This window comes from Artibeus jamaicensis, unplaced genomic scaffold, assembly GCF_021234435.1.
Source record: "Artibeus jamaicensis isolate MK-2021 breed Jamaican fruit bat unplaced genomic scaffold, CSHL_Jam_final contig_851, whole genome shotgun sequence".
In the NCBI taxonomy this organism is placed as follows: domain Eukaryota; kingdom Metazoa; phylum Chordata; class Mammalia; order Chiroptera; family Phyllostomidae; genus Artibeus; species Artibeus jamaicensis.
In genome coordinates, this window is record NW_026521986.1 from 11,344,570 (window position 1) to 11,369,804 (window position 25,235).

Consider the following 25,235-nt stretch of genomic DNA (forward strand, 5'->3'; position numbering starts at 1 on the left):
AAATCTGCTCGGCAAAATATGGTTACTGTTGATATTAATCACAATTAATAATGATTTGGATATTAGACTTGTGCTTAAAAGGAACTTCATGTTCACCGATTCCTCTTACTGATGCTACATTCTATTCTCTTCCTCAGCTAAATTTAACTTTGCTTCTCAAGTGCCCCTGAATTTTTTTTGGAATATAAATACTGAAATGGAAAAACCATGATATTTTTAATAAGCCTGTTGCGACGTTCTGTCTCACCGAACCCTCTGGTTCCCCAAATTCTGGACTGCTTTTTCCAGTTAGGTCACTCGGGATTCGAACGTGGACCTGTTCCCCCCTTGCCCCTCTTTCCATAGTGATGGCCTCAGAGGAACCCCTGGGCGGTGCCCAGAGAGCCTGTGTCGACAGCCTCGAAGTCGTCTTAGTGGTGCAGGCTCTCAGCCGGGGCTCATCACAGGTTGGTCCAAGGCACTTTCCATGGCTTGTACAAGCTGAACCAGACATAAAACAGTTCAGGCTGTCCTTTCCCTTCTGACCTCAGAGGAGAAAGTCAGAGTTACCAGACACTTCCTCTCTTGGTTAAATACACAGTTTCAGTTCCTTCAGCCTCCTAGCACTTTAATAATGCTCCTCAGGGGTCGGCCCAGAGGTCAAACGGCCACACCCTCCACATGAGCCCCACTCTCTGCAGCAGGAGGGTTGTGAGAACAAAAGGCGAGGTGTGCTCACAAGGGGCAGCAGGCGGGTCCCAGGAAAGGGGGATGAGGGACGATGGCTCCGTCTCCGCTGTGTGCAGGCATCCTAACCTGGTTTTCCAGGTCATGGCAACCCGTGAAATGAGCCTCTTGGGCACAACGGCTTTTATGGTGGTATTAAGCATAAGGAAAGCATCTGTAAACAAGGAAATACAAAGCAATTGGGTTAATCATCCATGAAGTAATTATTTAACTCCTATAAACACTGCTAGTCTCATAATCTTTAATACTCTATGTAGTTCTCTTTGATTTCATTTTAATCAGGGGATTTAGTACAAGAGCCTCTCATTGGAAGGACCTGACACCTGGTGAATTTTGACTTGTTCAGTGATTCGAATGGTCAGAGTAGGAGGGGTAACACTGCAGCATTTTATAATTAGTATTCAAATATACATTCGTTATACCACATTCCCAGATCATACTTTATTATTTGGGTTGGGTTTTTTTAGCAACAGAAGAATGGGTTTATTAATTTTTTCTCCCTAAGTTCTTTCTTGTGACTGTAAAAGTTATACATGCCAATTTTAGAAAATATAGACAAATATTAAACAATTAGTCATAATTCAGTTATCTAAAGACAAGCATTACAAATCCTTTGGTGAACTTTCTTTGGCTTATTTATATATCTGTATGTTACTTAAATTTATAAGGTATATACAGATTTGTTTTTATCTTGAATTCTTCTAAAACTAGGCCTGTTTGCCCCCAATCATGTTCAGTGGGATACCCTGTATAAAAATGTTCTATTTTTTTAAAGTGAGTTCATGGTCAAATCAGTTAGGAAATCTCTTATTTTAATAAAGTTAGTATTGTTGTTTTGTTTTTTTTTTTACTGGATCTTTCAGTGAGCCTCTAACATATTAGCACGTATTACCATGTCCTGGAGGAGGTGAGATGCAGTGTGTCTCTGCCTTATTAATTATAGCCCCCTTTTCCTGTGGATAAATAGCCTGAAGAATTGGAAGCACGGTCTGGGGATCGTTGACAAGCCTTTCCCTCTGCATATGAGACACCCACCGGTTGTCCACCCTGGGGCCCACCTCTCACTCTCCCTTTCCTCTGATTATACTTGGTGATAAGTTGTTTAGCATCAGGTTGTGTTTGAGAATCAGCTGTACAGTACCAGATCACAGCTGACAGTATTGATGAATACATTTTTAATGTATTTTAAATGAATACTGACATGCAAACTAGTACATTAAAAACACTCCTTGGCTGTATCAAGTCTGGTGTCTGGGTACCCTGGGGTCAGGCATGGATACTCTCACAATACCCTTAATGAATTAAATTGGTGAGCTCTGGTTCCTTTTCCTTGAAAGTATTAGTTTATTGCACTTCAAACACTTACTCTTTTTCTTCTAATTCGGATTCACTGTTATCTTTCTACTTTTTACCTTCTTACTTGAAGCTCCTCAAACCTAGCTCATTGCCATTAATTGCTATTGCATACATTCAGTCATATTTAAGTGTGAAAGATAAACACTCAGATTTATGTGTATTTTTTATTTTGCCACCTATTGGATAATTTCACCACTTATCAATAATTCCATCATGTAACTTGCTCCATAATTTCTTTTTTCTGTGAACCCTCTTCTGTCTTCAAGCTTTCTGCTAATTTTTCATGTTTTCTTTCACCCTTGGATATACAAAGTATATTCTAGCTTCAGTAGGCCTTGGAAATACAATTTTATTTACTGAACTTTTTTAGCTAGGAGGGTAGGTATGAGACAAGTGTTATTCTCTCTTTTGAGTCTTACTTTGCCAAATGGACATATTTTAAATTGTGTTCTGCCCTGGCCAGTGTGGCTGAGCTGATTGGAACATTGTCCTGTAAACTGAAAGGTTGCAGTTTTGATTCCTGGTCAGGGCACATGCTGAGGTTATGGGTTTGGTTCCCGGTTGGGGCACGAATGAGGGGTAAGTAACCAGTGTTTCTCTCCTTTCTCTTCCTCCCTTCTCCCCCTTTAAAAGATCAATAGGCATGTCCTAGGGTGTAGATAGATAGATAAATAAATTGATTTCTTATATCTAAATGCAACTTTATTCTCATATATATTTTGTATCCATAACTTCCTTATTCAGTTGGTTAGTTTCAGGGCAAGTTATTTAAATCGATTTCCAAGTCAGTGTTCTCCTTTTCAGATAGTGACTGTTTGGAGAGCAGGAACTAGATTTATCAACTCCGTGTTTCCCAGTCCTTCCTGGGTTTTGTTACAGGGGGAAATTTGAGTCTAAAAAGTTACGTGCTGATTCATAAAGCTTAAGTTATCGATGACATGACACGGAGATACTTGTGTGTGTTTCAGGCTAACTTGAAAGAGTGAGATGTCCCTTTATCTGACATGTTACTCGTATGTAATGTGAGTGAATTTTAGGAAAGCCAAGAAGGAATATAAAGAAAATAGTTTGCCTTGTTTGGTTATCTTAATGTTCAAGCACTGGAGTCAAACTTCTGTTTTAAAACAAAGTTTTCTATTATATTCTAAAGTAAGAATACTTATAGGTGTTATAAATCTGCCCATTCAACTTCATAAACTATTTACATTGACGTTTTCATAAACGCTCTTAAGATTGTATACCGTAGTTCTCAATTATTGGAGCAGTTCATTAGTTACTAAAACTCCTGAAGTGGAGAGGGTCGGCTCTGCATCTGAGGTTACACCAGTTAAGGGATAGAACAAACACCATGTTGGAATATGGAAGCATTTGATGAGGAATGCTGCACTGTTTCGGTGAATGTAGCATATTTTATTACAAATTATATGTCAGGAAAGAAACTGTAGTTGTTGGTGTTTCTTTGTTTTGTTTTGCTATTCCTTCCCACATCTTTCAGTGTAGCCTTTAAACTATTCTTTAGGTCATTGGCATAAGGAAGGTGGTTCCCGTGCTGTTCTCATTTGGTTCCTTGAATTATTTATTGTTTTCACTTCCTTACCACGTATTCATTTCTTGGGAAAAATGATTTTTTACTTTTTCCTTGTCGGTTAATTAATGGTATAAAATAAATAAGGAAGATATCAAATGAGCACTTTCATATATATTATCTGGATTTTAGGGGAGAAGATCACAGGTAGAGATTTGGAAGTAACTACATAGATATTTAAAGCTGCAGGTACCTACAGCATCACCAGAATACCTGCTACCATGTACATGTCTCCTCTAGTAATTTCATTATTCTGTGTTTATTCAGTTGCACAGACAACTGTGGTCCAACCAAGTCAGCACCCTGCTTTCCAGGGTAATATGTTCACTCCAGTATACCCAGGTCTGCGATCACACCCTAAGGCACTCAGGGCTCACATGCATTTAATGCTATACCCTTCACAATCCCTTCCAAAAATATGGTAAGAGAATGGTAAGAGAAGTACACTGAGGAATCACCCTGGAATCACCAGCTTCTACATGAAGCCTCCTGGGGATACTGAGGAGTGAGCAAAAAGTGAGAGGCAAGAGAAAATGAAGCACACGGTGATCTTGGAGGTCCAGAGAAGAGAGTTTCAGGATGGAGGGAGGGGTCAAAAGTGTAAAGGTCTCAGAGAGAACGACAAGGATTGTTTTACATCTGTAGCTTCCCTTGCAAGAAGGGACTGTTTTCTCAGCTATCCCTAGCACCAGGTGTGTGGTTGATGCTTAGAAGAGAATGCAGAAAATCTGGGGGTGATTTAGAGGCAAGGAGAAAGCACTTCTTCTGGAAAAATGGTATCATCAGAAGAGGGTGGAAGGTGATGCTGTGGTAGACTGAGTGATGAATAGACTTTCAACTAGTAGGATTTGAATAGATATTCTCGTTTTCTGATACAGTTTCCAACAACTCACGGAACTAAAAGTGGGATTGGTGTTCCAGCCAAATGGATCTACCATGAGCTCAAATAATAGCTCTACTGTACAATTAAATGTGTAACAAGGAAGTTTTTTATATAGCCTGCTCTGTCAATAGATGGAGGTGACATGCTGTAAATAAGTATCGTTCCTCTGTTTAATTCTATTGCTTTTTGCCATAATAGAGATGCTTAGGCAGGTTTACTGATAATCAAGAGAATTGCTAATAATTGTCAGCATATGTTTGCCATTTCCATCAACCCTAAAGACTGGGTCTTGGCTGTTATTGATTTGTCATCATACAGGCATACCTCATTTTACTGCACTTTGCTTTACTGAGCTTCACAGATGCTGCACTTTTTATAAATTAAGGGCAAGACCCTCCTCCAGCAAAAAGATTATAGCTCACTCTATTGCCATAGTGGCTTTGTTGCGGCGGTCTGGAACTGGACCTGCAGCATCTCCGAGGTATGCCTGCATTACCCACATGGAGGACATCTCTATTTTTACTAGTAGTTTAATCCACAGCGTATATTATATTTCCACATAGGCTTAGTCAGTGTGCAAAGTTTATATTGCACCAGGAGGGGCATGATGATACAAATGAGGGTGGAGAAAGAGGGAGAGGAAAAGGGGAAAGTAGGAAAGAATGCAGAAAATCATCATTTCACTTAGCAGTTGTCTGTCTTAAACCTCTTAAGTCCATAAGTCATTAAACTGGGGGCACTCTCCCCCTCCTGCCATGTGCTCATCTATATTTTAAAATGAAAAAAAAGACACTGAGTTGTTATAATAAAGATGTAATAGGAGGCTTAGCACATCCTTTAAACTGTGATAAATTTTTTATGTATAAGATTTTTAAAAATCCATTAAAAATATAGGAAGCCTATGTGATGTTTTGAAGAGGAGAACTGTAGAATCAATAGTAATGGTCAAGATTAGGTGTTTCCAAGTCAGTTCAAAGTTCAGTTGGTTGTATTTTAGTGCCAGCTTTTAGTTGCTTCCTGCAGTGGGTTAACTTCACATACCCTTTAAAAGACAGTCCTGCAACGAACTACTTTCTAAGGGAAATGAAATGTGGCAAGAATGAGTTTTCATCCTGGTGGGACTGGAGAGCTGGCCTTTTTGAGAATGAGAGTTCTGGCACTATGGTGATTTACCCTGACTTCTGTGAGATTGTAAGAAGTGTGGAAAGCATCTGGTTTTGATAAGAGTCTATTTAGAATTATTCCTTATACAAGTGCATTTTTTCTCTGAAAGATATTTATTTCATTGAAATAAACAGCATTCCCCCGCCCCCTCCCCAGTTAAAAAATAGCTCAGAAGATCTGGTTTGCACTGTCAGAAGATTTTTTCTTTGGAGATGGACTGGTGCTTACTTTGCATTTGGTTCAGGTGACTGGTTTTCCTTCTGTTTTGTGACGGGCACTCCTTGATTCTGAGCTGTGGCCACACGGCTGCCTTTGGACGCAACAGTTAGCACGTTCTTCTACTTGAAGGCTTAATGTTCAAGAGGAGCCTGTAAAGTTCTGAAACGGAAAGGAAATCAGAGCACTGTGACAGCAGAACTCTCTAGAAAGCGCAGAAGCCAGGTTTAATTAGGTAGCAGTGCAAAACCATTATCCCCCTCACAAAAGGTGGGGAAGGGGAGGGGCGGGAGAACAATTGGCGTTTATCTGATCCGCTGCCCAGCCCAGCCCAGCCCGGGAGCCCAGCTGGAGCTAGGCTCACCCTGCATTCTGCAGGCGGCGTGCAGTTTTTGAAACACCCCTAAATGTTCCAGCCTTTAAATAGCAGCGAGTCTTCTAAAATGATGCTGCGTACTGCAAAAGGAACTAAAGCCGCTGCCTTGCAGGCAGGAAGCCGACAAGCAAGATGCTTAATTACTGTGGAAGTAAGTGCCTGTTACTGCCGTGTGGAGTGTGGGGAGTGCGCGGGTCGCCCTCGGGTGTCAGCCGTGATTTGTAGACAATGCAGCCCTGTCAGTGCAGTGCTGGTTCAGCAGCATCTTCCCCAACGTGGATTTGGCAAGAATCTAAAGGCCACCTCTTGTGCCTTTTGTGGAGTCTTGGAAAAGGGTCCTCTGCCTTTATTTTCAGGATGTATGCCACCATGCAGGATTTTGTGCTCAGAAATTGTGCCTCTCGCCTTCTGACTGATGGGCACACCAGGAAGTTGGTCTTCTTCGGCCCTCACCTGGATGGATGCTAACAGTTCCCTGTCGTCTCCTGGGGAGTGTGCAGAGATCTGGCCACGGCAGCATTTTCTGTCTGCTTTCTTCATAAATTAACACTGAAGGGTGGGGTGGGTTGCAGTGCATGAGGAAATGCCGGCATTTTGTGAAATAGTTCTAGCTTTAGGAGTGGATGAAACTGGAGAGAGCTTGGGAAGAGGTGGTGGTGAATGCTGGATTCGCTCTGAAATATTCCTCTTTGGGGTAAGTAATAAAGTGGAGGAAAATGCAGAAGAGTGGTCATGGATATAATGGCTCTGGGAAAACACTGTTTTCTCTCTGTTGTATTTGCTCTTGCCAACTATGTTAAGCCTTTGTAAAGAAACAAAAGACTAGATACGATTTCGAAATATAGAAGGTGTTAAAAATGAGTGTTGCAACATATTAAATAATTTTTCAGTTTTTAGTCTTGTTGAACACTGACCGTGTATTGCTCTAAGTACTGAACTCTGTTGGCTATGTCTCAAACTTCTGGTCAGCACGGCGGTTCGGGATGCCCTGCTCCTCAGAGGTCGTTGGGAGTATGGACTGGGTCTGTCCTAAGGGTCGGGGCCTCAGTATCCTGGAATGAGATCCACCCTGTCCCCCAGTTACATGAAACCATTCAATTAGGCTGAAGTATTAATAGTCTGTGAAAATGTATATAATTTAAAAGATGGATTTTATTAAACAGTTTTACTTCCTTTCTTTCAAACCTGCTTTACTAAAATAGTGGGTTGTGAGCTGTGAACCACATATATTATGAAGTCTTGTCTTTCATGTGTCTGGTTTTGGCAGTTGCATATTTATTTTTAGATGTATTTATCAAATGCTAATTCCAATTGTCCTTCTCTCTTTCAGAGAAAGCATGGGATTATAGCAGCCACAGAGTCCCAGTAATACAAGTTCCATTCAGTTTTTCCTCAAAGAAAGCCATTTATTAAAGTGAAGCAAAGGAACAATAGTGGATTACAATGTTTTGAAGATTTGGATTTTCAGAAGCTTGAAAATAAGGCATCATTTAACCTTTTAAATGAAAAAGATTAAGATCTTGAGCAGCTTCTGTCTTTGCTGGAAACCGTTCTCTGTAAGGGAAGTGCACATTTACAACTTAGACATGACGGTCCTTTCTGCAGGGATTTAAGTCTGATTGCTTTCCCATCATGACCAGCCTGAAACGGTCGCAGACCGAGAGGCCTATTGCCACCGAGAGGGCCTCCGTGGTTGGCACAGATGGCCCTCCCAAAGTCCACACCGATGACTTCTACATGCGGCGATTCAGGTCCCAAAATGGCAGCTTGGGGTCATCAGTCATGGCTCCTGTAGGGCCCCCCCGCAGTGAAGGCCCTCACCATATAACCTCCACCCCCGGAGTTCCGAAGATGGGGGTCAGGGCGAGGATTGCAGATTGGCCCCCGAGGAAGGAAAACGTAAAAGAATCTAGCCGTTCAAGCCAGGAAATAGAAACCTCAAGTTGCCTTGAGAGCATGTCCTCCAAAAGCAGTCCTGTGAGTCAGGGAAGTTCTGTTAGCCTCAATTCCAGTGACTCAGCCATGTTGAAAAGCATACAGAACACACTGAAAAACAAGACCAGACCGTTGGAGAACATGGACTCCAGATTTCTCATGCCTGAAGCCTATCCCAGCTCCCCTAGAAAGGCTCTTCGCAGAATACGACAACGGAGCAACAGCGATATCACCATAAGTGAACTTGACGTGGATAGCTTTGATGAATGTATCTCGCCCACATACAAGACTGGGCCATCACTGCACAGGGAATATGGTAGCACATCTTCAATTGATAAGCAGGGAACATCGGGAGAGAGCTTCTTTGACTTGTTAAAGGGCTACAAAGATGACAAATCTGATCGAGGTCCAACTCCAACCAAGCTCAGTGACTTTCTCATCGCCGGCGGGGCCAAGGGTTCTGGTTTCTCGCTGGATGTTATAGATGGGCCCATCTCACAGAGAGAGAACCTCAGGCTCTTCAAGGAAAGGGAAAAACCACTCAAGCGACGGTCCAAGTCTGAAACCGGAGACTCATCCATTTTTCGTAAATTACGCAATGCCAAAGCTGATGAACTTGGGAAATCATCGGATCTTGAAGATAACCGATCAGAAGACTCTGTCAGACCCTGGACATGTCCAAAGTGCTTTGCCCACTACGATGTTCAGAGTATATTGTTTGACTTGAATGAGGCAATTTTGAACAGGCACAATGTTATCAAGAGGAGGAACACCACCACGGGGGCTTCAGCAGCTGCCGTAGCCTCCTTAGTTTCGGGACCATTGTCTCACTCAACCAGTTTCAGCTCCCCGATGGGCAGCACGGAGGACCTGAATTCCAAAGGAAGCCTCGGCATGGACCAGGGAGACGATAAAAGCAATGAACTTGTGATGAGCTGCCCGTATTTTCGGAATGAGATAGGTGGAGAGGGCGAAAGGAAAATCAGTCTGTCAAAATCAAATTCTGGTTCCTTTAGTGGGTGTGAAAGTGCCTCCTTTGAGTCTGCACTGAGCTCCCATTGCACCAATGCAGGAGTGGCAGTACTGGAAGTGCCCAAGGAGAACTTGGTGCTGCATCTGGATCGAGTGAAAAGGTACATTGTGGAGCACGTGGACCTCGGCGCCTACTATTACAGGAAATTCTTCTACCAGAAGGGTGAGTAGGTAGCCTTTGTTACTTTAACTTTCTGTGCTGTACTTTCTGGGAGTACTATTTGGTTTTCTGAGCAGTGTGACAAAATTTTCATGTATTGATTCTTTTTTCTTGATGGTAAAATAGTTAAACAGTATTTGCATTTTTTTTTTTTGCATTTTTTTGAGTTATTTCCTTTCAGGTAATAAAATGTACTTAATATTCATGTTTTCAAAAATAATACGTACCTTTTGATTTACTGGATGAGATTATAGTCTTTGTATAGAAGACTTGTTTTACCTTTAGGGATACATTTTAAAGTTGAAAATATTTTAAATATAGCTTTATTTTAAGGACTACAAAAATCACCTTAATGTTACCTTTCATCAATTAAGCATTTTTGCAATTGGTACAGGACTACTGCTTTTCCTCCTCAATGTTCTCATCAATTAGTGGGAATTGTAATGCATTCCTATCTGTTTCACAGGAATTTTAATGGGAATTAATTATGCTCTTTGACAGAAGTCACAGAGCCAGTGAGTTTCGGAGTTAGGAATCAAATTTAGGTCTTCTGCATTTGAGCAGAAAAAAAGCACATTAGAGATAAGTACCTTTAACCTGTTGGTGACTTCCTTTCTAATCTTTTTTTTTTTGTTCCATGGGGGAAAAAACAATACATATATTGGTGGATTATACTTTGTATACAGTTTTATCCATACTTTCCAGAAAGGCCCTGTGATTTATTAAAAAGTAATTTAAATGAACTCAAGAGCTTTCTAATAGTGTTTTTGAGCAGCGTTATTAATTGAAGAGCAGTAAGTTTGTCACAGAAACCTCCAAGCTAGGAAACAGGACGCTCCCTAAGGAAGGACGGCACCTGCGGCCCAGTCCACTGCCCGGCTCAGTCACCTCTGCAGCCAGGTGGAGGCGGCCTGTATGCATGTGACTACAGCCGCGTTTTGATTTCTTACTTACTGTTTCTGGGGTTTCGAGTCTTACGTAGGTTTATTCTTCCTGATGACGTTTCATTTTTAGCACTCATTATTATGGCTTTAGAATAAACTTTACGGTAAGGGTATAACACGATAGACCTCATTTAAAAGGGTCTATTGACCAAAGAATCTTATCTTGTTACAAGTATGTATGTCTCCTAAATATTTGTGGCAATGGTCCTGGAATCAATATGATAATGAAGACCCCACTTTCATTTTTAAGCAGTCTTTATTCTCTCAGAATAATTTTCTGGGATTCAGATTTTAGAAATCCCTTTTTCTTGTTCTGTCCTTTAAAATACAGAGTTTCTCAGTATTGCCATCTTGGCATTTGGGGCCAGATAGTTGTCTGAAGGGGGGCTGTCCTATGCATTGTAGAATATTTAGCAGCCCCCCTGGCCTCTACACCCTCCATGCCAGTAGGTGTTCCCTCTCCCACCCCAGGGGTGACAACTTAAAATATCTCCAGGCATTGCCGAATATCCCTTTGGCAGTGGTAATATTGCACCTAGTTGAGAACTCCTGATTCATTCATTGTACCTGGAGAAATTTTCCACAGGTGATTCTGAACTGTCTATAGGTGAAGGCCATCTTGATAACAACTGACACTTGAAGTCCAACATAAGAGAGAATAAATTAATTATACTTTTACTCATGTAGTAGTAGGCACTTTTTTCCAGGTAGGCAGTAGGTTAGCATCAATAATGAACATATTTTTGAGCACTTATATGTACCAGGAACTTTGCTGAACCTTGATAGGACATTCATTTTCTCATTTCAACCTCTCTGCCCACTGAGGTTGGATCTTTATTGGTGACATTTTCCAGTTGAGAAAACTGGGCTTAAGTGACATTAGTGGTTATGCTGTCATGGAACTAGTAATACTGGAACCTGCCAGTCACGTTCTTAACCGCTGTGCCCTGCTCTCTCATTTCATCTAAAGGGGAGGAGCCTGTTTTTATGTTTCAATCTGGTAGAAGTTTGTTTAAAGTATTTTTCTCTGTCCAGAGTTTGGGATAAAAATTTAGTGCCTATATATCAGAGTAATCCATCTTAGCTCCTAATACTTCATAAATTTAAAAGTCACCAATCCATAGTAGTTTCTAATTTGAAGCATGGAAAATACCCTCTTATCCAGCATAATTGAAACTTGTTGACTGAAAATACCAGTTAAATTGGAAATCTTTTTTGAAGTGTAAATATTCAAAATATTGTATTTTCATTAAAATATATTTGCCAAACTCTTGTGAGGCCAAGAGCTTTTCTTTGACAGTGATTCTACTATTTTGAATTCTATATTGTATTAATAGTATAAGCCACAAGAGCAAAGGTGTAGACACTAGCAGAGCAATCTGAATATTATAGAATCTTGGGTTTCATATTTTTTCTCATTTCACTCATCTCATCCAACAGCTTTCTTTTTAGTGATTTGTCTCTATTAAGTCTTCCCAAAGCCTTCAACTTAGTTTTTAGTAGAAACAAGGTTTATCTTTGGTGCTCATATTACATAAGCTTTCATAATATTTAATTAAATTTCATAATTACAGTAACAAGTCAACTGGCATAAACAGGTTTGGTTAGCATGATGTCTGGCTGGTGGGAGAGAAATCCTGTGTGTGTGGCAGTAGATTGCCTGCTGGTGCCACGGGGCATTCGTCATCTTGGTTGACAGAGAGGCCGGAGCTGTAGTTCATCTGTGAAGTCGGGTCAGTGAAAGGCAGACAGTGCCTACTGTGTTTTCCTGGGCCACACAACTTAGAATTTTTTTTAAAAATATTTTATTTATTTATCTTTAGAGGGGAAGGGAAGGAGAGAGGGAGAGAAACATCAATGTATGGTTGCCTTTTGTGCGTCCCCTGCTGGGAACTGGCCTGCAGGGAACTGGTCTGCAACCCAGGCATGTGCCCTGACTGGGAATCGAACCGCGATTGTCTGGTTCGCAGGCCCGCGCTCAATCCACTGAGCTACACCAGCCAGAGCACAACTTAGAATTTTTTAATCAAATGGGTCATTTGTCATCATATAACATGCAACAAATTAATTATGACTGTGAATAACATCGTTTGAAGCTGATATTAAACCCCCTAAAGTAAACTATATTAAAGCATTTATATACTATCTATACTTTTATCACTGTATATAATATAGTTAAGAAATTGTTTTATAACTTTTACATACAAATTGATTCACTGTAATTGTTGAACTAATGCATTTTTCCAAATCAGAACCTTCAAGTGAGCCCATCCTTTTGAAGGATTACATCAATGTCAGATGTAATTTATCTTCCAGCTACAGGGTATAGTGCCCCTGACCTGGTTGTCATTCTGACTCCTTCATCACTGTGTATTTTTTCATTTTTCTGTTTAATTAATCCCTGACTTCACTGTGGCTGAGTCTCTAGGGAAAACAGTTCACTTCACTGTAGTGTATGCTACTGGCAATATTAGATGTAAAATTTAGTTGCATTTGATTGATGAAGCTGCAGTTACTTTTTAAATATTACATTGTTTTTATAAGCACCATTATTTTGAAAATTTAGTCTTTAGAGGGTATTTGGCTTCAATATGCAAGTCCAGTCCGTTGCTGGAAAGAGGCCGGACCAGCAGAGGAATCCCACTGTTGGCACTACTAAAATAAGCAACACACGTCAGTGTTCTTTCTGGTCCTTTCTCCTGCCCACTTCTCTCTGCTGTTTTGCTAGTGTGTGTGATGTGTCTACTGAGACTCACTGAGGATTAAACGATGGGAGTGGTTTATTGTGTTGCAGCTTTGTGCTCCTCACTTAGTGCTCAGAGGACCCCCAAGGTGCAGCTGTCTTTCTGTAAGTACAAAGGATATAGTCACAGTCTTCCCACAGAGGAGACACACCTAGGTAGTGGACAGCATTAAGATTAATCTTAATATGCACCCTTTGCGGGTGTATATATTTTGTAGTTAGCTTTTATTTACATAGTCACCATGATCAAAGTACTAGGAAATTTGTAAGTGGAAAATACTAAGTCGTAGAATAATTATTACCTACAGCTGCCATGGCTTAACTGAGGAGGAGACTTTTTCCTAGCCATTACTCATCTCATTTGCTGTACCCATACTGCACTGAGTTCATAGTTGTGTTCTGTTCAGATCTCTGCATTAATGGAAAAGAGAGGAGTCCATAGGTTGCCTTGGCTGAGGCGTTTGCTGCTCCAGTGATCAAAATGTTGATAGGCTTATCTGATGCCAAGTGGGGTGTCCCACTCCCAAAATCGTTACTGAAGATGCTCTGATAGGGAAGGGTCTCTCCCTCTTCAGTGGCCTGGAGAGACTGCCACCATCTGGTTTGAAGCTCATCTGAGAATGTTTTCCCACTCCTGACAAGAGGGAATACTGAATGCTTGTGCACCTGACAATTCTCATGACTTTAAGCCACCAGATTTTATTGTTTTCTGTTGTTCACCTTACTCCTATACCTACACCTCTGCCGACCTCACCACACACCCACATTCCGGAGCTCACATGCACACACCCACATACAAATCTGGTCAACAGCATGCTGGGCCCCTGGATCACTGGTTTGAGGTCACAGACAACTTGGATTTCTGTTGCTATTGTAATATCCAGCTTTCTTTATTTACCTTTCACTCCCTTGAACATCAGGGGACACCATACAGTTAAGCTGTTTGTAATATTCTTGCTTATTTTGATTTTCTTTTTTTTTAATCCTATGAGTGTAACAACATTAGACTTGAAAAAACTACTATGGGATGCCTTATAATTCAAAGTTTAAAAGAAAATTATACTGTGTTTAGTTTTTTGTTATGGGGGGTGTTAAATTTCAAGTAAGTGATAAACTCAAGACACGTCTGTTTCATTGAACCAGGTTGTACTCTGTGCTTTTGAACTTCACAGTTAATTTCAGCCAAAATTAATTGGGAAAGGTTTTATATTTGTATAATTTGTATAATTTTTAATGTCCTTGTCTTCTACTTTTTATTGTGATCACATAAACTGTAAAATTTGAAGGGAACTCTATGTAGTCCTTCTTAGGATGATTTGGGGCACTAACCTACTTCTTGAGAAACTAACCTAGGAATGTTCTGCTGCTGTCTGTCTGCTCAGGGCTTCTCATGGCAAGGAGGCCACTAGGTATGAAAGTGTGCCCATCTGCTCCTTTGAAAACAAACATCCTCTCCCCTCTTGGTTCTAATCTCCCAGCGCTGCTTGTTTGAATGCCCACCTGGAAAGCATTCAGGACTCCTGTTACCTGTGCCACGTCAGGTTAGAGGGCTGTGGAAGCTGGTTAAAAGGGCACATGCTCCAACTGCTCCTCCATGGGTTTTATTTTTAAGATCAGTGCAGGCTGTCAGATTTGTCTGGACACTTGACTATTCCAGGGTATCTTTTTAAAAACCCAGTCACACAGAATTTGCTTTTGCAATAGAACTGATGATCAGGACATTGCCCGTTATGTCATTCTCCAGCCCTTTGAGAAAGTCCCCTGGGAGAGATGGATGTTAGAATTTGGTGCCAGGGGTAGTTTTCTGGTAGCTGCCAAATGCCAGCCTTTCTGATGATAGGTATGTTTTCTTTGCTTGTTTCATTTTGAACCATATTTTCTGTTTTACCTCGGCTCCCAGGGCTGAAGTTGATGTTTGACTGTATGACCGTCATGATTAACACACTTGTTTCTGCTTTGCTCTTTTATTTTTATACTGAGCAGGGTTTATATATTTCCTTTATTATTACTGACCTCAAGAATTATTTTTGGAAGAGCTAGTTAGTGTACGTTTATATCCAGATAACACACGCACGTTCCCAGGCTTTCTCCTCAGTTCTGGCTACGTTTCTCAGCAACTGTTATCTGCTTCCACCTGGATGGTTATCTAGTTGGCAATTCAAAACCGTACACACAGATTTTGTAAACAAGCCTCCCTCACAATTGACCTCTTGCTGTAAATGCCACCACTATTATCAGTTACTTGGATGTGCAACACTGATGTCTCTCTCTTAGTTTTTCTCAACCTCCAGTCAGTTGGGAAGGCTTTTCAGTCTGCCTTAGAATTGCTGCTGACTGCCTGTTTTTTACAGCCCATTCCCTGTTCTAGAGCTCTTGCCCAAATTCCAGCAGTAGATGTTTCGGTAACTCCATCTCTAGCCTGCCCTACCCAAATCCAACCTCTTGCCTTTGCCAAATGCAATCTAATCATATACCGACTTATATTTTGCATGGTTAAATTTACAATATAATCATGTGATGGGTATGTTGTGTCATTTGAATCCTCTGGGAGGCAGATGTTGACAAAAGAGGTATGCAATTGGTTTGTCAGACTTATGAAAGAAAAAGTGGGAGGAAGCAGAGTTTTCAGCAGGGAAAGCCTTTCCTCTATAATGCAGATCCGACACCAGGCAGGGGAAAGGGAAAGGAAGCAACCTTGGGCAGGGGGAGTCTCAGGCTGCAGCACAGATCTGCCGAGACTCAGCCAGGAGAGAGCTGAGAGAAGTCCGGTGTTGGGCAGCGGTTGCCAGGCCCTGTTCCCCTGGGCATGCTCTGTTCCTGGATGGGGCTGCCCAGGAAGAGTGCGACTGGGCTGGAAAGCTGGACCACGTCCAAAGACACTACAGCCAGAGACTTCCAACTGGTCGTATTTCTCGTGGTTGAATCCATTGCAAGTCCTTCCTGGAAGGGAGATCAGAGTGCTGTACCTCCAGAGCTGCCACGTATGCATGAATGCCTCCATCGAGCTTGGCAGGAAACAGACAACGAGCAAATCACGAAAAAGTGTGTATATATATGTATGCTGATTACAAGAATTAGTAATACAAAGATGGAAAAAGTAATTCCTCTCTTACTCCAATAATTTGGTTTGGAATCTATGTCTTTTCTTTTTTTTCCCCAATCACTCATGGGTTTGTTTATTTATTAAGTAAATCTTTTATCTGAGAGAGCATAGATTCTGGTTCCTGCCCCGTCACTTTTAAGGGAAGACACAGCAAGGAGCTTGTCAAAGCACTCGCCCAGAGGATATCTCAAGCCCCTGAGGTCTGATTCGTGCCAGTTGGCTTCATCTTAATCAAGTTAGTAGCACTTACCTGTTCTCATCCCATCCCACCCTATTCCTCTTTAGTCCCAGCCGAGATCTAGGGCTTGGGCTGATAGATTTTCATTCCAGAGTCCCAATTCAGATCTCACTGACGGATACAAATGGGTCCTGGTTCCCCACTGGGATCAACTCCCTGCCGGGACCTTGCTTGCATGGAGTATCGGTGGAATTGTGTAATGATGGCAGGAACCAGAAAGGAACTCATTTCAGCTCCAGCTCTCTGCCGGGATCCTGGCTCCGGTCTGGACCCAGGGGTCGGGTCAGCCCCAGGTCGGGTTTGGAGCCGGTCCAAGTCTCACCTTGATGCAGTTGATGGGATGGGGTACATCACGAGGCAGTGCTCCAGAATCCCCGCCACGGCGCCTGCCACCATGTGCGTGGTGACAGTGGCTCCAGCCCGCAGTGCCTCGTAGTCCTTGTCGGAGTCCGGATCCTGTCATGGGGGGGGGGGGGGGGCTGCAGGCCCTGGCCTCCCCGCCTCCGCCCACGCCCCACTGCAGCCACCCGTCCAGCAGCTCCGACTCCCTGGGGCTCCGTCCCGGCCCAGCGCCCTGACCCTCTAACTCTATTCACCCCGGCCAGCTGTGGCGCCCCCCCCTCGCCGCCCTGCCCTTTTGCGTCTGCCTCAGGCACTGCCCAGAGAGCTCCGGGCCTTCTGCTCCCGCTGGGCCCCCTCTGGGCCCCCGCGTACACGCCTATGTCTTTTTTTATGCACATACAAATTTATTATCACGCTTACTATTTACAAGAATGCCCTTCATGTTTTTTAAGTAATTTTAAAAATTAACAACTGCCCATTTATACACTTACTTACTAATTCATTGGGTAATACTTATTAAGCATCTACTCTGTGCCACCTGTGGTGCCTGAAGGAGAACAAACCAGGTACACTTACCTTCATGTTATTTATAGTCTGCCATTTGTGCTATTACGGCAAATGAGAAGATATTAAACATTTTTTTTCTATTAAAAAAAATCTTCTACAATTTCTCTGTTCCCTTTGTCCAGAATTCCATTTTGATGGGATGGTGGTACCTCTGGATTTATCCTTCTTTTTTTTTTTTTTTTTTTTAAGGGTTTCATTTATTTTTAGAGAGGAGAAAGGGAGATAAACATCAATGTGTGGTTGCCTCTTGAGTGCCCCCTAGTGGGGGCCTGACCTGCAACCCAGGCGTATGCCCTGACTGGGAATCAAACTAGCGACCCTTTGGTTTATAGTCCCGCACTCAATCCATTGAGCTATACCAGCCAGGGCCATGATTTTCTTTTGTAATTCCACTTTTTTAATATTTTTGTTCTATGTTTATCAGTTTTATCTTATGGATAAGGGATTGGTATGTAGCCCTCTACATTCTATTATCTCATCCTTTCACTGTGTTATTTCAGCAATCATATTTTTATTTGCCAAGAACTTGTTATTTTTTGTTATTTACTGAACCGAGGAACCAGCAAATCTTGTATTTACAGCATCAGATAGAGGCAATGAGGGCCCTCTGTGTTTGACATTGTACTGTATGCCAGACACTGAATTAATATGTTGTAGTTCCTTTTCCTCTCTTTTCAGGAAATGAGACCACAAATAAGTCTGTGTGTGGTCACGGTGGTTTTGTAAAAATTAACCAAGACCACCAACCGATCCCCACAGGCCCAAAACACCATTATGGAGACTGATTTTTATTGCTGTAAATTTTATTAGACACAACTGATGGATGTTGTAATCAGCGGGTGACAGTTTGAGGAGAAACAGGAGGAGAAGCAGGATTTGCATAATCTCAAAGCATCATCCTGAGGATATTTGTAAATAATGAGGAGGAAGATAGTAAGGTTACGGTGAAGACACTTAACTGAGTGAATCCAGGTCCATGTCATGACCCCATGAAGTGATGAGCTGAGAAGTTTACATAATTTCTCCAGTTCTCTTGCTCAAAATGCATAACCTCAGGCCAGTTCTGTGAAATCACCAAACCCAAATTGAGTAATAAAATCTCTTCAAAGGTGTCAAAGTCATGAAAGACAACTAAAGGTTGAAAAACAGGCTGCAGGGGACTAAGGGGATTCTTAACGGTATAACTGAAAAAGCCGGTGAACTGTGAGTCGGGTCTTTAGTTAATGGGATTGTACCAGTGATGCTTTCCTGGTTCTGACTGGTGATGGTTGTGCGGTGAATAGTGACGTAAGATGTTAACATCCACAGGGGGAGACTGGGTTAGGGATCTGTGGAAACTCCCTGTACTATTTTTGGAACTTTTCTGTAAGTCTAAAAGCAGTCAAGATAAAAAGTGAAAAACAAACAAAAACCCCTTCAGGTGCAGTCGATAACATTGGCTAACATACGAACCATCTAGCCATCACATGAAAAAACATCCATGTGAAAATGGCCATGCTGCCCCAACTTCCGTGGCCAGGTGCTTCAGAGTGACACCATGCTTACTGATTCCCACGGTCCGACAAATTCTGTGCTGTTTTGTGTCCCAAGGTAAAAAGGGCCCTTTACATGTGTTACTTCGGACAGTTGATACATACTAGAGCGTGTCACCTGGGTTCCAAACACACACCTCATTTACTTCAGACACCAGGGGTGCTGAGCACCAAAATTAAGTGCTCAAAAATATATTTGCTTTATTGTATCAATTTCTCACCTAGTCTTCTCATGGAGCCTCCTCTTCTCATGGGGAGGCCATTCATCTCAGCCTCAGGGCAGTGAGAAGAGAGATCTTCGTGACTGATTTCAAGTTCAGGTAGAAGCATTTAATGATGAAAAACATCAGCAGAAGTAGTCAGTCAGCAAGCATGTAGACTACGCTTGGTGCCTGCCCTCGTAGGCGGCACCTCTGCAGTGACTGAATTTCTGTGTCTTTGAGGGACTGCCTTCTAAATCATTCAGAAGCATTTTAGATGGGAAGACATCTTGCTGCTGTATCACTGGTAACGGGTAACAAAGGGTGTTTTAAGTACAAAAAGGATGAGTTAGAAACAGGTGTCTCATTGTAATTTCTTCATTGGGATGTTCAGTAAATGCCTTTTCTTTTTCCTGAGCTGGCATTTGAATTAGGATTAACTAACATTAAAAGTAATTAGTATGCAGCCTTTTACAATATTTTTATACTCATGGACCATTTGCAAACCAAATACATTTTTATACTTTTAAAAATCTTTCTATTCTTATATTTCTTACAGAAAAATTAGTGACAATAGAAAATAAGAAAATTTTGTTTGATTACTAGTGATATTATTTTGGTCTCACCTTTTTTAATACATGCATATTCATTTTTAAAATAAAATAAAAATCATTAAATGCAGTTTTATATACTTTTTCATGATTTCATAATTGTTTATATCAACATTTATTTTAAGTTTTCAGCTGTTGTAAATTCCAGTTTTTCAGTTTCTTATTATAAATAATGCTTATATCAGATGTTCCTAAATATTTTCTCCCATTGACCTTTCCCAGTTCAATGAAATGTATGGGCTGTACTTAGAATAACGTTTTTAAGTACACTAAATAGAAGTACAAAGCAATGTAAACACAGTGAAATACAATTGCAGGAATGTTTAAAATTTTGTGACATACTAATATCTATTTATTGCACTAACAAAAGATCTAGCTTCAGGTCTCATAACTGCCGTATTTTCAGAGTAGTGATGAGCGTGATTGATATTTTGATGTGTCTGCAACAACTGTAATATGATATGAAAATACCTGTGATTCCTATTCTCAAAATTTGTGTGTACAACTAACATTACTGTAGTTTGTTGCCTACATTTTTTTAAAAAGATGTTATTTATTTATACCCAGAGGTGATAGGAAAGAGAGAGGGAGAGAAATATCAATGTATGGTTGCCTCTCGTGTGTCCCCTGCTGGGAACTGGCCCACAACTCAGGCATGTGCCCTGACTGGGAATTGAACCACAATTCTTTGGTTCGTAGGCCCACACTCAGTCCACTGAGCCACATCAGCCAGGGCTGTTGCCTACATTTTTAATGGCCAGAAATGCTACATTTCATTTAGCAGTTAATGAAAATAAAGATACAATTTTTTCAAGTTTATACGACTCCCCTCCCCCATAATTTCTATCCACAGAGAAGTCTAAAAATCTCTGGCCTTGTATAAATGACCTTGTTATGTAAATTTTTCCCACATGTTCAACGATTCCACAAGGTAGAGTCCTGTGAATGGAATGGTGTGAACTTTATAGGCATTTCTTAAGAGAGCTTAGACCAGAACAGGAGACGTTTTTCTTTCTTTGATCACTAGTGGTTGATAGTGGCCAATAAAAAAATCTCCCATTTTGATCGTTACTCCTTATTTTCTCTTTGTTTTGAGTAGAGTTTTCTTTGTACTTTTTTCTTTAGTCACTTTGATACAACTTATTAATGTCAACCTAACTTGGTAGAAAAGTCTACCATTTATTGACCAGTTTGGGGGCTGTTAGGAGCTGTTAAGCCACATGCAGTTTTAAGCCCTACAATTTCATACAGTCTGGCAAACAGACCATCCTATGTGTTTTCCTTTTAAAAAAATTTTTATATTTTAATTATAGTTGACATTCAGTGTTCTTTTATAGTAGTTTCGGGTATACAGCATAGTGGTTAGACATTTATAATTTGTGAAGTGGTCCCTTCAGTAAGCCTAGTAACCGCCTGGCACCTACGTAGTTGTTAGAATATTATTGGCTGTTTCTCCCACGCTGTACTTTACCTCCCCAGGACTGTTTTGTGACTACCATCCTGTACTTTTTCATTCCGTCCCCTTTTTTACCCAGCCCCCCAGGCCCTCTGCCTTCTGGCAGCCATCCGTTTGTTCTCTGCATCCTTGAACCCATGATGGACCTCCCTACTTCTTTAAGTTATTTATGGAAGGAAGAACTGGAATTTCAGGAATTTCAGAGTACTGTGCACTTTGTAAATGCGGGCAATTACTTTTATGTCACAATAATTATAAGCTTAGGGGAATGCTCTGGGACAGAATTCTGGCAGGTGGCCAGTCCTCTCTGTAAGTGTCCCCCATCCATTTCTCTGACCTGCTTTTGATTATGATGCAAAGTCTTAGGCTGTTTAGTTCTCAGGGAGCCTCCACCCTTATTGCTAGGATGAGCCCTCCGAAGGCCAGAGACTGAGAATCTCCGAGCGGTGTGGTGTGCTTGTCTGAAAGAGCTGTTCTTTAACAGTCAGACTCTTGCCTTCACTTCGTCAGACCTGTGTTTCATTGGATGAGCAGAAGATGCTGCCGCTGCCTTTTAAAAAACAATTCTCTTAACTTTTGGACCTGTCCTTTCTTTCTAATCCAGTTATTAGTCATATTAAGATGTAATAAGTTGCATGAAAACAGAACAGCTGAACAATTTGAACCCAGTTGGCAGAGCTATAAGCAGCTTTAGAGAAGCTACAGTTGCATCCAGATTCTTCCCACTTTCATCCAAATTTTCTGTCTCATGAAAATATATTTTGAGGGTCAAAGTTCATGTCGTTGACTGCACGACAGCCTACCGGGGTGTCCAACCTGTCAGCCACATGTTAAATACACTGGGACACGTAATCACAAAAAAAAACCCTCATGTTTTAAGTAAACTTGCGATTTTGAGTTGGGCCACATTCATAGCCATTTTGAGCTGCACACGGCCCGTGGACCACAGGTTGGAAACCCCCATAAGACTGTTTTATGAAAACAGTTTAAAACTGTGAAATAATTTTAATTCCAGCTAGTAAAGTTGTCATAGTTCCATTCTTTACTACTGTCTTTAGCATCCCCTTCTTTGGTGACTTTAGATGTTTCTAGAGAGGATGAGTTTTCATTTTCCCTTCTGCATGGTCAGTTAGGGCAACTTAGATTAGAATGTGAACTTTTCTGTGATTTTAACATTTATCGCCGTATTATATGGAACATATATTGTTGTATTATATATAACGTGTTGGTAAATAAATACTTTCTGAAATGGCTGGCACCAAGTCACGGCGCCACCAGCAATGTCTGAAAGAATGTGTTACGCTTTTCCCACGGACCAGTTTTTGCTTCAGAAACGTTGTTGCCAATTTTCTTAGGCGTAAGATAGTGGCTAAGTGCTGCCTGCTTTCTGTTCCTTTGATGTGTGTTTATCAGTTTATTTTTTCTATTTAAAATTCTAAGTTAACAATTCTAAAGAAATAGTTAAGCCATGAATTATAACTTTACATACTTTCTAAAACAAATTAAAATGTATTTTCGTTTATAGCTATATACAGTCCAGAGTATGCTGGTCTCACTAGGGAAATGTAGCAACTGAATATTAATATGTAGTCTGCAAATGTCATTAAAAAAACAGTACAAGAAATCAGAATTTGCTAGCCGAAACCCTACAGCTCTTGGGATTGTATTTTCTTGTTTTACAATTAAAATGTCAGGCTTAACTTTTTATGCCTTGTGCACACACACTTATATGTAAGTCATAACCAGGTGTAGTGAACTGTACTTGATCTAGTTACTTGGAGCTTTGAACTAGTTGCTATTTCCCCTAAGAAAGTGAAATTATTATTTATTACTGTAAATGTGTGAACCAGAAATATGGATATTTATGTGGAATATTCTAGTGATAGCAGAACTACTTGTTGGGACTGTTTGTACCATCCTTGTAAAAACTCACGAGCCAGAACTAATTAAAAAAACCTTCAGGCTAAACTTTTGTTTACATGTGAAATATGAAAAATGGAGGGAAAACATTGATATCTCTCCCTTCAGACACAGGAAAGCCTTGGCTCAATAGCACGTCAGAACTAAAGCTTTATATGTGATCTGGCTATTTGATCCCTTTAGATTCCAAATTTCATTTCACTATTTTATTTATAATACAATTTTAGAAACTTTGGGGAAGATAATGTATATAATGACTAAGACAATGAACTTTGGAATCAGTAATTAAAATAATGTTTGAATTCTGGCACTGTTGTTTAGTCAATATAGCTGGGAAGTGACTTGCTCTCTGTAAATTATAATTCCCACATCTATGAAAAAAATACCTGCATTTTCATGGTTGATGTGAATATTGGAGTGCTTGGCAAAGCGCTTCACCTTGCTGCCTTGTGTCTTTCTAATACAGTGACTCTAATACAGTGACTGTAATACTGATTGCAGTATTGGCTTTGGACATTCCAGTGTGCTGCCACTAAAACGTCATTATGATTTTTGTTCATGTAATACTTGCATTTCAATTCATTCATCAGCAGACTTATCCACCCTACTGTCCAGTTCCTCTTCCGTTCCTTTGACTGTCGTCATCCTGAATTCTCTCATCAAAGGCTCCCCAGCCTTTAACACTCAAGGGCTATCGCTCCCCTGTCCTTGTTCCTTCTTTGCCCCTTCTGCACCCCTCCCACCCCTCCCCACACAGAAGACCAAGCTGACTGTGGGTCTGGCCGGAAGAGCTCTCTGTGGTTGGTGGATAGCTCTGTTAGCAAAGGATGGAGGCTACTGGTAGGAATAAATGAGAAGTGCTGCGGGAGGCTGGGGCCTGGGGGAAGGTCCTGCAGGCCAGTGAAACTGAGGACAGGTTTAAGAACCAAGAGCGGCCAGAAGGACCAAACTGAGTCCCTCTAAAAGGGCTGGTGTTTCAGTTCAAGAAAATAATCTGTCATTTGTCTTGAGATCGAACTTTACGGACTCCAATTCAACCTGAGGCCAGCATGCTGGAGTGTCCAGAGCCAACACTGCAGTTGCTGAACCAGACCCTTGCCACTGCATGAAGGTTTAGAATTAAACAAAGCTGTGTTTGTGTAGAAACGGTTATTTTTCTATACCTCTATAATTTTAGGGAGCAAATAATTGTGGCAGGAAAAAAAAAGAAAAAAGAAAAAACAAGGTTTTTATTGTTAGAATAATTCTGACTCAAGTTGAAAAACTTTTTGAATAAGCAGAGTCTAATCTAATTGTGGTAAGTAGTGGATTTAACAGAAGACCAAATGGAAATGCTTTTTGGAAATAATAGCTAGAGCTCTCTTTTAGTAAAAAAAGATTGATATTTCTGCACAAACACCACATATCAGTTTTGAAAAATCTTCCTAGAGTTCTCAAACTAGAGATGGGTTTGTTTAAAGGTAGAGTCTAAAGACAGTGTTGGAAGTTGGTTTACAATGATCTCATCGCCATTCTCCAACCAGAAATGTACTCCCTAAGCAGCTGGGGGAAATTACACAAAAATGTAGACGGGTATTGTGATGACACACAAAACACATTGGAATGATCTTTAATTTTTTATTTTTTAAATTAACATTTGTCATTTTTATGTACAGTTTGGTTTCATTTAAAAATATTGTATTATTATCTGACAATTTATACTAAAATGATTGTGCTTTATATTTTTATAAATTTACCTTTTTGTGTTGTAGCATTTCTAAATTTTTATATTTAAAATGTATTAAATATTTGGTTTCACTAAATTGTATTTTTACAAGTTCTTAACACTTAATTAAAGTATTGGTATTAATATGCAAAGTAAACACTTTCATTTTTCTCAATTACTATTTTAGAGTATGTTTAAGTAATATTTCAGGGTTAGAGGGCTTAGTCACATAAAGAAGAGTTGTAGGAAGAATATTCCAGGTGGGGAGGGGCAAAGCGAGTTTGGACAACTGAAGGAAGTTCCATATATGTAGTCCTCAGAGGTAAGAAGGATGATGGATAGGTCTCAGTTGAAACTGGAGCGATGGGCAGGTGACAGGTTGTGAGGGCCTTTGGGAAGCCACAAAAAGTACACAAGGACCCTTGAGAAACCTGAGGAAGG

At 40.7% G+C, this 25,235-nt stretch overlaps 1 protein-coding gene across 13 annotated transcripts in view; it reads left to right on the forward strand.

Moving 5' to 3' along the window:
• SIPA1L1 (signal induced proliferation associated 1 like 1) overlaps positions 1 to 25,235 on the forward strand; it is a 330,234-nt gene that overhangs the window by 189,930 nt on the left and 115,069 nt on the right. For 11 of the 13 annotated variants that reach the window (XM_037127445.2, XM_037127433.2, XM_037127485.2 and 8 more), the window contains one exon: positions 7,637 to 9,436. In XM_037127445.2, coding sequence (XP_036983340.2) covers positions 7,939 to 9,436 — 1,498 coding nt within the window. In that variant the 5' untranslated portion in view covers positions 7,637 to 7,938. Of the gene's footprint in view, positions 1 to 6,352; positions 6,458 to 6,535; positions 7,001 to 7,636; positions 9,437 to 25,235 lie in introns of those variants that run through there. The other 2 variants (XM_037127468.2, XM_037127477.2) reach the window with 2 other exon arrangements.